Here is a 13674-nt window from a genome sequence, read left to right as displayed (position 1 = left end):
TGTGATAGATGTTACTTTTTAAATAATTTTTTGTATCAAAATATATATTAATAATGTTTTTTTAATTTTAAAAAAATTATTTTTAACATCAATACATCAAACCGATCCAAAATATACAAACTATATTAAATTTTAACAAAAAAATAATTAAATTTTATAGAAACATAGTTTACACCGCATTCCTAAACACTCGAAGAATTAGAAAAGCTGAGTTACGGGAAACCAATTATACAAATGATGCGAGCATGAGATGCAAAAGTGTAGCAATTATACCACATATCCCTCATCTTTACCATGCCTAATGTTAACATTCCCCTCTCTTCCTTTCAGAAATGAAGGCAGTACGAATGGAAACTTCAACTTCATTTTACAAATATACTGTAATATCAGTCATTAGCACACAAAACAAGTCTGCTGCCTGATTTTGAAGGCATTGTCATTCATATTTAGCTTGGAAACAAAGAATATTCACAACTTGTTACCAGGCTTCTATTTGTCACCTTAGGTTGAATATAAAAACAAAATACTCAAAGGGCAATGATATTCATGAATTTCCTCTTGGCAAATGCCAACCACCATTTGTTTGGAGTCCCATTGGGTCTATATGCGACACTCAGTAATCTCCCACTTGTTTCCTCCCTTGTCTGTTTAAGATACTTTCTGAAGAGCTCTGCATTTTAAGAATTCAAAAGTATAAATAAGCAAAAAATTTGGAATAAAAAATAGCAAAGCAGTCACAACCATACTGCAAACAAACCAACATTGAAAACCGAAGAGCTTAAAAGTCCAAGATTTCAGAATTATGGCTCAAATCGACAATTCTGTAGAACAGTTAATAAAGTGAGCCGTAATGGAGAACTTGCAGCCAACTGAAACTATTATTGAATTTTATTTACTATGAAGTGTCTCAATTCAAACACTTGTATAGCTAAAGCCATTGGAATAATACAATATCACCAGGCTCGAGGATATTAAACTGCCCTAATGATATAGTATTGACATGGCAAAGAACTATGAGAGTAAAATGACAAAGTCTCCATGGTTTGAAATGTGAATAACAAAGTCTGTCACACAAAATTTTCATCAGCAGAACAGTAGTGAGGAACAAGAGTAAAAGGCGGTAATGCCCATGCCTTATTGATAGCTGAAAACAGAAACAAAATTGATTTCATGATCCCTCTAATCCAGTCACAAACTGAGACGAGAAGTTAATTCAGATTACTAGCAGGGTTATGGCAATCTGCTAGATAAACATCAGCCTGCAATCAAGCATCGATGCATTACTCCTCGGACTTGTAAGTCTAGAGGTTGAACATAATGCAGTTTGAAGAGAGTGCTAGTGCATTTCAATGCTTCATTGATATAATTATACTATAGCATGCAAATAAATTTGCTCATGGATCATTTAGGCTATCTAAAACTTGGTTCGTAATTCATATAGTTTTACAAATTTGACCATGTAAACTTGCTCGTAACATGACATCTGTTACACAAATTTAACTCCATGACAAAAAAAAACATAAAAAGGAAGTTTACCTGCTTCCTTCTGAGATTGAGGATTGGCAAAAAGACCCGGGAAAGGAAAACCGGACTCTCCAGGCACAGAAACCTTCTCCAAACCCAAGTTAATTATTGCCTTAGTACCTTCAGCCAAAGTTCTACAACCCTCAAGCCTCTTCAAAGCCACATTGATGTAGAACGTTAAGTAAATAAGGAGCTTATCTGCTGGGCTCTGAATATTAAAATTTCTAAAGAAAACATTGGCACGAAAAAACGTGATTGCTTCATCAACTATATCAGTTTTATCTGCATAAAACACATCCCAGTTTCCACACAATCAAGACCAGAAAAAAAAAAAAAAAAAAAAAAAAAAACCATCTAACAGTCATTCAATCATCGAAACAAATTATAATGCATGTGTTTATAACTTTATAACCTTGATCCGAAACTGGAGCAGGACCCTTTATATGACTTTTCAACGGAAGCAAAGGACAGCCACATGCTTTTTTCACTCCCTCCTCGTCCACGAAACTAGAGTGATGAACCTAAGCATGAAAAACCATCTTTCAAACTTCATCTATAAACAGAAACTCAATTCACATTTGGTTATTACCAAATATAAATACACGAAATAAATAGAGCAAGAAAAATTCTAAGAACACGGATACCTTCATTAGTTTCAAAGCAAACCCAATTATGATGACAACCAAGTTTTTTCCCATTAAATGACTAAAGCCACAATCTTTTACCATATCTACTCTTTTGATTTCAACTAAACCTGCCTCTACCCCAATAGTACAAATAAATCTGACATATCCAATCGACAATTTATATCAATTTTTGAAAGTAAAAATACAGAGATGAAAAGTAATGAGGAAACAAGATTTGCAGATTTCATTCACATACCATTTTCAATCCCAAAGCTCAAACATTCAAACTTTTGCAGTATTTCAGTCAAATAAGAGTATCCCTGAAAACAATTAGAAGCAAGATATTAAATTTACAAATTTTGAGAGCTGAATTGATGCATTGGAGAGTGCTAAAATGGTAAATTATTGTAGAGACTCGGATATAAAAACAACCCTGTTTTCACTGGAAATGAAGACTAAAGGAGAAAAAAAAAAGTCCCATGATTTAAAATCTTAAGAAAAGTACAGGTAAGATAGAAGTAAAAAAATTACCTGAAATTTTTCAGTCTCGCAGGAGAACGTTGTCGGAGTTTGATTGACGTTGCTGTTGGCCTTCGATCTGCAATTTTAAGCAAACGAAGAGATCAAAACGCGCTGTCGTTTTTGTTTTTCTTTATTGCGTGGGCTGTCGTTTCTGCTCGGACTCGAAATGAGAGTTTTGAATCCCTTTTGGGAAAGCGTTTAAAAGATATCTTCTAAAATTTTGAGTTTTTTTATGTTTTTTAATTTTTTATGAGATAATATTAAAAATAAATTTTTAAAAATATAAAATATTTTTTTAATATATTTTTTAAAAAATTGTTTTTTGAAAAACAATGTTATTGCACTTTTAAACTCTCTCTAAAAATGGGTTTTCTGCTTTCTTTCTCCCCCCCCTCCTTTTCAAGTAAAAAGAAAATATCATGCATGTATTATTTATTTATTTTGTCTAAAAGTCTGAGAATTTATATTGATTATTGATTCAGCCACGTGGAATTATATATAATTTCTTTTAGAACATGCTTCTCTTTGAATGCTCTGTCTTCGAGGACACGGAAAGATACAATCCGAGGTAGAAAAACATATGAATATTATAGACAACTGTCTCTTTTGGCAAAAACAGAAAAGTGATGTCACAGGTGCCCTGTAATTAACTTACACTGTAACTTTCTTTCATGTCGGTGCAAATTTTTTTATCATAATTTTCTTACATCTCCACCCTCAAAATAATAATCATCAATCATCACGGGTTATTGTCATCATTCCACAGCTACCATCACTAATTATTTTATTATAATCATTATCAATATCATCATTATCATAACAACAATCATCACCAGTCAAAACTCATAATTAATATCAATTAATATCATAATTATTATTAATTACACATTAATTTAAATGTTTTCTAAATTTTCAACAAAACTCATAAATAACTAAAATTAATTGAGGATTATCTATTATTTTTTTAATTAAAACTTATTTAATCTAAATTAATATTTTTTAATTATTATCATTTCAACGCAAAATCATTTTTTTAAAATTCTCCACTCATCCATAAAATTAAAAAAAAATTAATACTTATTAAATTACTTATCATAAAAATTATATTGTTTTGGAAAAACATAAAAGGTCAAACCATGTATTATTCAGATCAACTGAGTTTAAATGAATCAAATTTCACATGGTTTAACATGAAACTCAATCGGACTAAATCCTAGATAGATAAGTCATTATATTGACTCATTAAGCCAAGTTTAATAATATTTGTTGAACTTAGCTCGATTTGGCAGATTAACGTTAAAAACTCGAGATTTAAATCTAATTGAGGTTTTAAATGAATTAGATAAGACATTAAACTTGTAAAATTTAGTTGATTTTATAAGATTTTTTATAACTCATATACCTGATCTAAACCTAACAAGATTAAGATCAAGGTCAAAGAAAGAAAAAAGGAGAATAAGAAATGCCATCATTTTAATAAAAATAATTCATCGGGTTGATTAGTAACCCAAACATTTTTTCGGATCAATCTAAGAATCTGATGTAACCACTATGGGCCCGCAACCAACAAACACAGCATACTAAGAAACTTAGAATTAATATTCTATGCCAGGAATCTTAACTTGCAAGTTACAACCTGCTTCGTGGCTTATTCAAGATTCTCCTCGATGCTGTCATCAATTTCCAAAGATATTACGAAATTCTATTTTTTTTCCTTTAACAGTGTGAGTATCTTCTGAGCTTTATACACAGAGATTAAAGGATACGTTCATCTGAGATCTTATTTCCTTGACTTTCTTTAAAACTTTAAGGCAAAATGACAAGAAAGAAAACAAAACCAGTTACCGTCAAAACCTACCACCCATTCCTTCAGCAGTGTATATAGTATAGGATCCATCGTTCAAGCCCTCAAGTCATCTCTCTTCCTAAGCTAGGAGGGTTATTTGCTTGAAAGATGACGAAAATATTAAGTTTAATTTATGGTCATGGCTTGCTCTAATTACCAATCACTTGTCTGTCCCCCAATTCACACGTCAAAGGTTGTAATTGTACACAATCCACCACTTTACTATCAGATCGCTTCAGATTGATCGTTGTTCTGTTGGAAACATTCAGCAACTGTCAAAAACACAGCAGTAAGATATAATAAAATTGAAAGGACATCAAACAGGTTGTTTTCATTCTTTTGCTTGGGGATCAATTTTGTTCTTCCAATCTCCCAAAGTTATCACAATGTGGTTATTTCGTTAGAAAATTGTAATTGAATAATTTATTCTGTGAAGTTGTAGCAGAGATTTCTTGGTTTTTTCCAACATTGACATGAAGTCAGAGCAACTAGCGTGCCTTAATTATTCAGATTATCAGTATCAATGTACAAGTCGGTTTTCTTCTATATTGTTTAAGCTTGAAGTAAATTTATAGCAGGGGTTATATTCAAAGCCAAGCAAACTAGACTTCTTTGTTGTAAAGAAAAACCATCCTAGTCAAGCATATATATATAGATTGAAGATTACAGGACTAAAATTTCAAGCAATCAATGCCAGGGTTAAACTGAAGAGGGAAGCATGACTCATATCCTAAGGAACTTTTAAGAAAAAGATTATACAACACAGTCAAGTTTCACCAGACCACTAACTCCTTCCAAAAAATACCCTAAAAGAATCACAACCTGTACAAACATCAGAACATGTTCTTAGAAGAATTCACTCTCCCATTAGTTGGCACTCGTTGACTCTTAAGGACAAAGAATGGCACTATTAGAACTAGCTATACATTTCATTCTAGTACTGACAAACCTTGGTCATGGTTGATGGAGCACACTGGACGATGATGGTTTCATTGGTCAGATTATGCTTGTGAAAGATGCTGTCAATACATAAGGGATATTCACAAGAGGACCGCGTGCTTGTGCGAGTTCATGAATGTCCTTAATGATGTCAAATACAGCCTCCGGTTGGGCTAGTTTGAGTGCATTCTCTGACATTCTTTCAAGTTCATCTGTTTTCGTGCAAAACCATTCTGTCACAATTTTTGCTGTTTCTTTAGGACTTCTGGTGAAGACACCAGCCCCGTTGTCTACCACGTAAGGAACATTTCCCTTTTCCTGCGGTTGCCAAATGAAGATAAAAAAATGAGATGAAATAAGAACTAAATCTTGACTGTTAGCTTGTTAAGTTAAGCAAATGTGCAGAACGCCATTAATCGCTTACTTGTCCAGGAATGTAGTCGTTGAGAATAATAGGGAGCCCCCTTATCAATGCTTCTGCAATGGTGCCAGGTCCAGCCTGTGAAACATTGAGGTCAGTAAAATCAATTAGATTAAGTTGATAAACAAAAAGGATTCATTTAGCATCTAAAGCTAAGATATCTTTAGCATATATACTTTTGTAATTATGCAGTCACAAGCTCCCATCCATTTCTCCATCTGTGTCTCAAATCCTCTAACCTGCAATTAGGCAAATAAAAAGACCAATATTCAACAAATAATTTTGTGAATGCATGAAGTATATCATACGCTTCACATACTACACGGACGGGAAGTAAAATCCAATACCTTAACTGGGATTGTCCATTCATGAGATTCCAATGTAGATTTAAGAACCTTATTACGGCCACAAATGATGATCAATTGCCCAAGTGGTTTCCCAAGTTCTTTATCAAACAATGATTCTCCGAGAGCCAACGCAGTTTTCTTAACAGGACCCATACCTTCACCACCTCCCATCAGTAAAACCGCAGGCAAACTAGGGTCCAGTTCAAGCTCTTCTCTTAACTCATCCTTTATGACAAGAAGCCAAAAAAAACAAGCGCACGGTTAAGTGAGAAAACCATCCTAGTAGAGCATAAGTGTGCTCTTAATTGTGCGATCACAGTTGTGCACCTTTGAAAGAACTGCACGAGCAAAAGATGGCCGGATAGGCAAACCAAAAACACGAATTTGAGAATCTTCTAGGCCATCTAATGCAGCCCTCTTGGCAACCTCCTCTGATGGGCAGTAGCATCTATTCACCCTAGGATGAAACCTGAAAATACTTTCATTGTTACAATAGATAACCAGTTATGATAAAGGGAAACAATGAGTCATATATCTTCAAAATGACTGAATTAACTTACCATGTAGGATGGCAGCTATTGAGGTCGGTGATGACTGTAACAAAAATCACTTTCTTTTGTAAGCCTTGCCATTTCAGAACCCACAAAGGAATATGCTGCATCATGGGATGAACACTGATAATTATATCCGGTTTGTACTCCATTAGACCAGCCTCCACCTCCCTACAATCACACACACAACAGAATAAGATTAAAAAAGTTCCACTAAACTTATGAACACAAACATTGGATTCACTTTCTTTCCGACATCCAATCACATTTCCAGCTCAAGAAACAGATGATTTTAGCTTTAACAGTAATCAACATTGTGTGCTGATAAGTGGGGTGAGAAAGAATCATTTTCAAGAAGAAACTACAAGTGCATAATCAATAGTGGAAGAGGAGAAAGAATAAAAAAAGGTCCTTAAAAGCTCTGGCATTTATTAATCAAAAGATTCAATCTTTATTATACTGTGGTGACCAAATTGATGTACCCATCCATAAAATTAAAATGCCAACTGTAAATTAAAACTATAAAGTACAATCCACTTGCCAGCAATAAATTATCATAAAATGAAGAAATATCTCCAAGGAAAAAACTGAAAGATTGAGGGAATTAAATTACTTGGCATAGTAGGCAGCGATAGCGGCAAGATAGCAGGAGTGTATCCATCTTGGAGAAGTACTGTGAAATGCCACCTTCCATAGCTGTACGTGTTTCACCATGAATTTGTATTGCCTCTCCATATCATTCAATGGCCAGCCTGTGTACTCTTTCCAAACATCCTTCACAATTATCTGAAAGCAATGACATGCAGTAGAGGCCTTGTTTAGCAGATGAATTCTTCAAGTCCAGAAACAAAATTTCACCACTAAAACAGAGGAGGAGAGATGGGGAAAAGGCCTTGAAAAGAGGAGGAATTGATTGAATGTGAAAATAACAGAATTGATTATTTGCCGTGAAAAAAAAGGTATAGCAAATTAGAGAAGAAAACAGCAAACAAATAAATCCAAGAAGAACAAAATGGCTACTACCATATTGACAAAATCGGCACTTTCCTTATCCACCTTACATATATAGAAAAACAAAACAAAACACCTCTAACAAGATAATCAGAAGATCAAGATCAGAGGCAACAAAAAACAAAAACAAAAATCATGTTCTACACAGAAGGATACTCAAAGCCTAAATCACACACCCTGTATTCATCACCATATTCAAGCTTGAAAGCATCACGAATGGCTTCAGCAGAAGCACGATGACCACCACCTGTATCACTCATAAGGATCAAAACATTCTTGGCTCTCTCAGCACCAATTTGAACAAGTTCCATGGTTCCATCTTCCTCTTCAAAATCATCGTCACTCTCTTGGATATAATACTTAAGCTTTTGTAGATTGTTGCAATTATAGCTGTCGCTGCTGCTGCTGCTGCTGCTGCTGCTGCTGCTATCACTATTACTGCTAACGGACCCAAGATTACTATAAACTCTTTGAAAAACCTCAGTAAATGATGTTTTCCTCGGAGGAGCCTGCACCTTCATCATTATAACGAACTTTCGAGTATTTGAAAAGTAGGTAAAAGAAAAGGCAAGAAAAACCAAGTAAAACCGAACGGTCAAACTTCCTTCCCGCCACCGGAAAATGGGGTCTTTCCTGGCTGAGAGAGGGAGAGAAAGTGGTGGTTTTGAGAGAGAACGAGGGAGGGGCAAAGGAGAGGGGGAGTGGAGAGGGGGATGAAGGTTATATTGTTGGTGTTTAAGGTTGTGTGTGTTGGCAAGAAAATGTTTTTGTAAGTTTTAAAATTGTAGTGAAAGGTTGCTAATAATGTGCTTAGCTGCTAAAGAATTATGGCTTTTTTGCATTAGGATTAGTGGCTTTTTGTGGGGGGTTATTCAGAGAGTTTATTAGCCGTCGGATTCGCATTTTATTTTGGAATGTTCGTCTGGGGAGATTTAGATTCGAATCTTCTAAAATAGTGCTTGCCGCTTGGATGGCCATGGCTAGTTTTGGGTTTTGCTTTTGTGCCCTTTTCTTTTTGGGAATTTGCTCGTGTCGGCCAAGAAAAAGGGAAGAAGATGGTGTTGTTAGCGAGGGTGGAAGGGGAAGACAAGTTCGGCCCTTGATGCTGGTTCCAATTGGCTGTTGTGTTGAATTATGAGTGTAGGATGGCGTAATTAATTTATGATAATTGAAAATGGTGATGTGATTAAGTAGAGGAGAGGGACAAGAAAGAAAGAAAAAACAAATGATTGGGTTTTACTTGAATTAATCAAATCTTGCCATGATTTTAAGATGTTCTTGGCATCATTCCACTAAGTTAGGCTCTCATAACGAATTGAAAACCATTCATGCATGAATTTCTTTTTCATGGACTTCGTTTTTGCCTTCTCATCAATGTAATGATTTTTTTGTTTTGTTTTTTTCTCATCATTATCTCATCTCTTAATTACTTGGTATTTTGCATTCATTATCCATAATCATTCCTATTTCACCAAGTTTTTATAATTCATTTCTTAACAGTATCATATATATATATATATATGAATTAATTAATTTTTCTAAATATTATTTTTCTTAAGAAAAAAAAAACCCAATTCTTCTCTTGAAGTTAATGTAGCCCCTCTCGATAATCATTAATCCACAATGATTTGTTTTTGTACTTTGGTGTTTTACATTTTGATTCTTTAATATTTTTTATTTGATTTTTTAACATTGCAATAATATAGGTTTGGGCTTGTCCAATTGTTTTGTTTGTCTGCTGATAAGGATGTTAAAGCATCAATAAAATAATTCGTTGCTTGGTTAATATTTATTTTGAAAAGCTAAAATTTAATTTTATTGACTTAGAACAATTAAGGCTTTAAAGACCGAATTTTAAGCTTTGGAAAATATTGAACCTCTTTAATTTTTTCCTATTAGGGATTGGGTTGCATGAGTAAAGAAAGATTATTATGAGTATTTTTTTTTGTTAGTGATTATTATGTTAGTTAAGGATTAAATTTTGTTATTTTTTCTTTTTAAAAAATGTTCTTTTTGCACAGATTATCATGGTCACTTCTTTTGATTTAATTAGGTTGCTTTATTGTTGATACTTGTTTTTTATCATATAATTAAATAAAATAAAATTATTTTACTCAGTCAAGTCTATGAATTGAGTCGCAATTTTTTTTTACTTTTTTAAAACATGTTTGTAGAGCCTAGACATTCTTTATACGTTATTTTTTTAGTCCAACTTGTAGTGTAGTGCATGCCACCAATTTTTTATTTTTTTCTTTTTTGGCAAGCATTCTTTTTGTGCAAAATATTATGATCATTCCTTTTGATTTAATTTGGTTGACTTACTGTTGTTGTTTTATTTTTTTAGAACATGTTGATGTAATGATATAAAAAATAACCTTTAAAAATAAAAAATATATATATTATTTTGATGCAATTTTAAGTAAAAAACTACTTTAATACCACACTCACAAATACCAAAAAATGGATAATGAATATTTTTTTGTTCTAAGTATTAAATTTATAGGTGATTACTAAAAATCGTTGATCTTTTCCGATCACCTTGACTTTGAGCATCTAATTATATAGAAAGTTACACTTGATTTCAAAAGAAATATGCTTATGGTATGATTTAATTGTGAATAAGTTGACACCAAAAATTAAAATGTAGTTACTTAAATCTTACTAGATTATAGGCATGTGCTACATTGCATATTAAATTAAATTTTTTAATATAAAAAATATTAAGATGTTGCTAATATGTTTTTCTAATAAAAAAAATTTAAATTATGTTGGGATTGATTTAATATAACCTGATCAACTTGGTAAATTAAAAGACAACTTAGATTGACATAGCAAATGTTAAAAAATTAAAAAAATTTAATTTTTTTTGTTGACATCAAACACGCTTGATGCAGTTATGTTCAAATACAAACATTTGATATAATTTATAGCTTTTTTTATTTATACAGTTGTTTCTTAATGTAATGAAAATTATTAAATGATGCTGCTTTTCTTCTCATGTTATTACTATTATTATTGGATGGCCAAAAAGAAGCTTTACAGTGATTGGATTTTGCAGCAGCAAAAAACAAGTGTGTGAGAAAAAGTATGGACCATGGGGGTGATAAATTGATTTCATGATAAGGATCTTGATTATTGTTATAATAATAATAATAGTAATTTAAAAAAAAATCATTGCTAGAAATATATTGTTGAAAAAGCCAAGTCTGGAATGAGGTAAAATCTCAGCGACCACAGTGGGAGTCGAACCCACGACCTTTTGATCCGAAGTCAAACGCGCTAATCCACTGCGCTATGCGGTCAACATGTTGTGTACTCGCTAATATTTATATATAACTTACTTCACTGTTTTTTAAATAGCCAACATTAATTTATATGGCATGGCTGATAGCATTACTTCAACATCTTTTTTAATTGGTGGCCGGACCGCATCTCCCCTTGACTTGACCCCTCAACTTTAGCCAATCAGGCCATATAGAGATCGACAATTAGGAATGGTGCCATGGGGGGTTTGTGGAGCTTAAGGAACATAAGAGCAGCGACTATTGATCACCATGAGAGCAGACATAATGAGGTATCGCTATGTGTATGTGTGTGTATTTGAGTTTATATATATATATATATATATATATATATATATATATATATATATATATATATATATATATATATATATATATATATATATAGAGAGAGAGAGAGAGAGAGAGAGGGGAATTTATTCTTCAACAAAAACTTTTTTAACATGGATCATTGAAACACAAATTATAAATAAAAAAAATTGATCTTAAAAAACCATTGATTAATATATTTTTGTAAAACTCAAAAACTCTTTATCTCGTATAAAAAAAAGATTTATTATGGTGGAAAATTGAAAAATTAAAATTATGTCTAAAGGATATCAAAGTTTTTAGAGATGAGATTATTTAAGCATCCATTTGGAATTCAAGTTGAACTTACTTTTCGTTTAAATTTTAAAAAAATTTTGCTTCAAATTATTTTTTTTTAGTATTTTTAAAATACATATCAAAATTAATTTTTTTAAAATAAAAAAATACATATTATTTTAATACATTTTCAAAAAAAAATACTTTAAAAAACAATATCTACCACACTCTCAAACATTTTCTAAATCCGAAAGCATTTTTATTATCCAAAACTAGGGTTGAACTTTATGGTAAAGGAAGAAAAAGATTAGAAGAAGGTAGATAAGGGTATTGTTGATGGCCTATGGGCATGGCCCTGGCAAAGTTTTGGAAAAATTAATATATCTCACAATTTGATACTTAAAGTTTCAAGAAACATCAGTGCCTTAAAAAGTATTCAAAGCTTAACTCTACATCCTCCCATTTCATAATTATTTGGATAATATTTAGTTAATATCTCGAGATAAAAAAAAATAAAACCAAAAATATATTTGATGGAAGAGACGGTGATAAAGATATAAAAATAAATTTGTTACCAAGATAATTTTAAAGTAAATATTTGTAATTATAAAATAGAAGGTTAAAAAAAAAAACATGTTTATTAACTATTTTCTTATACCTAAAATATTATTTTATAAAACTTATAATTCTAAAATTATTTAATTAAGACATATAAAAAAACAAGTGGTTATTATCAAGGTTTTGAGATTTACGCCGAGTGTTGACGTGGGGCAAAACCCAAGTCATAGGTTGTGAGAGTCTACCTGGATTGACCTGAATTTCTTAAACGATCAAAATAATATTATTTTAACTTTTTTTCAAAAACATGTCAACAAGTTCTTGATTTCAAGTTTTGCTCCGAGTTAGCTGGGTTGCATGTCGACCTGAGTTTTTTATCAGGTTAAGATGTGTAAATCATTTATGTATTTTTATCTTAAACCAGAATTGATTAAGGCCCTTGGTTGGTCAAATATTAGGTTGATTTGTCACGTCGGTTCGAGTTTTATAACTAGAATTATTATATTATTATTAATTTCAATACTCAATATAAACTAAAGTAAAATAAATATATTTGATTATTATTTTAATCATGTAAATTTGATAATAATAGATATTAAAGGTAAAGTATATTTTTTTATATTCTATCATGTCTTATCCAGAATAACTAAATAAGGGTTTTTTCTTCTTATCCATCATATTAAACTTAAAAGTTTGGGGGAAAGACACTGTTTGAAAAGGAATTCGATGAAATGGTATAATTTGACCTTGTCGCGCTTCTGAAGTGCTACATTAACTAAATGACGTGCTTGTGAAGAGTGATAACTTAATATGTTGCTCTTCACAAGCGCGATATTAATTAAAATTTAAACAGATAAAAAATTAGCAACACACAGACGATCCCCTTCTCTCGAGGAAAAAAAACTCATCATCTCCCTTAGATCTCTCTTAAAAAACTCATCAATCACTTAGATTTTGCTCTTAAAACAACTAAAAATCAAACTCATCCTAGTCTTTAAGCATCATTTGATGTTTTTGTGTTGAAAATTCATCATTCCCTTTGCTGCTGCCACCACTACTTTTATTGCAACCGTTACCCCAACTATTCTTGTAGTCCTATAAGTAAGGTAAACATTCTACATTGTTATTAATTTGTATTTAGTTTGGTTAAAATCAAATAATTGTTTAGATTGATTTTAGAGTTTATGGTGAATTTAGGATTTATTGGATCAATGATAAATTTTGACAGGTTACATTTAATTAGAGTTTATTTGATATAGTTGAACATAAAAATAAGTTGAATTACTGATGAATTAATTGTTTCAATTAATTATGTGTTGTGTTTAATTTAGGTTAAGTTGTCCAAATATGAATTATGTGTATACTGTTGAAATCAGCTAATAATGAAGTTAAATACACATACACATTCATGCAATAAAGCATAAATATGGTTGAATTATGAT

At 31.8% G+C, this 13674-nt stretch overlaps 2 protein-coding genes and 1 non-coding gene across 3 annotated transcripts; all 3 read right to left on the bottom strand.

Moving 5' to 3' along the window:
• Positions 1 to 345: 345 nt before the first annotated feature.
• Positions 346 to 2829, bottom strand: LOC118032611 (actin-related protein 2/3 complex subunit 3). The gene is made up of 5 exons (XM_035037367.2): positions 2682 to 2829; positions 2407 to 2470; positions 1937 to 2045; positions 1537 to 1806; positions 346 to 670 (listed from the first exon to the last, which is right to left on the bottom strand). Exons 2-5 carry the CDS (start codon positions 2407 to 2409, stop codon positions 528 to 530), a joined length of 525 nt encoding a protein of 174 aa, XP_034893258.1. The 5' UTR covers positions 2410 to 2470; positions 2682 to 2829; the 3' UTR covers positions 346 to 527.
• A 1598-nt stretch (positions 2830 to 4427) lies between these two features.
• LOC118032612 (monogalactosyldiacylglycerol synthase 2, chloroplastic) lies at positions 4428 to 8634 on the bottom strand. Its single transcript, XM_035037368.2, has 9 exons — positions 7964 to 8634; positions 7390 to 7562; positions 6786 to 6947; positions 6553 to 6694; positions 6226 to 6450; positions 6055 to 6117; positions 5882 to 5956; positions 5468 to 5775; positions 4428 to 4790 (listed from the first exon to the last, which is right to left on the bottom strand). Exons 1-8 carry the CDS (start codon positions 8309 to 8311, stop codon positions 5515 to 5517), a joined length of 1449 nt encoding a protein of 482 aa, XP_034893259.1. The 5' UTR covers positions 8312 to 8634; the 3' UTR covers positions 4428 to 4790; positions 5468 to 5514.
• A 2381-nt stretch (positions 8635 to 11015) lies between these two features.
• Positions 11016 to 11089, bottom strand: TRNAR-UCG (transfer RNA arginine (anticodon UCG)). The gene has a single exon. It is a non-coding gene; the product is annotated as a tRNA-Arg (tRNA).
• Positions 11090 to 13674: the final 2585 nt, after the last annotated feature.

This window comes from Populus alba, chromosome 6, assembly GCF_005239225.2.
Source record: "Populus alba chromosome 6, ASM523922v2, whole genome shotgun sequence".
Lineage (NCBI taxonomy): Eukaryota > Viridiplantae > Streptophyta > Magnoliopsida > Malpighiales > Salicaceae > Populus > Populus alba.
This window is presented reverse-complemented; position numbering and strand designations above follow the sequence as displayed.

Coding starts and splice junctions, on each gene's coding strand:
- LOC118032611 (XM_035037367.2), bottom strand. Junction 1,807..1,936: donor TGCTCCAGTTTCGGATCAAG/GTTATAAAGTTA, acceptor TGTTTTATGCAG/ATAAAACTGATATAGTTGAT. Junction 671..1,536: donor TCAATCTCAGAAGGAAGCAG/GTAAACTTCCTT, acceptor CTTAAAATGCAG/AGCTCTTCAGAAAGTATCTT.
- LOC118032612 (XM_035037368.2), bottom strand. CDS start 8,311: ATGATGAAGGTGCAGGCTCCTCCGAGGAAAACATCATTTACTGAGGTT. Junction 6,695..6,785: donor AATAGCTGCCATCCTACATG/GTAAGTTAATTC, acceptor AAGTATTTTCAG/GTTTCATCCTAGGGTGAATA. Junction 6,451..6,552: donor CTCGTGCAGTTCTTTCAAAG/GTGCACAACTGT, acceptor CTTGTCATAAAG/GATGAGTTAAGAGAAGAGCT.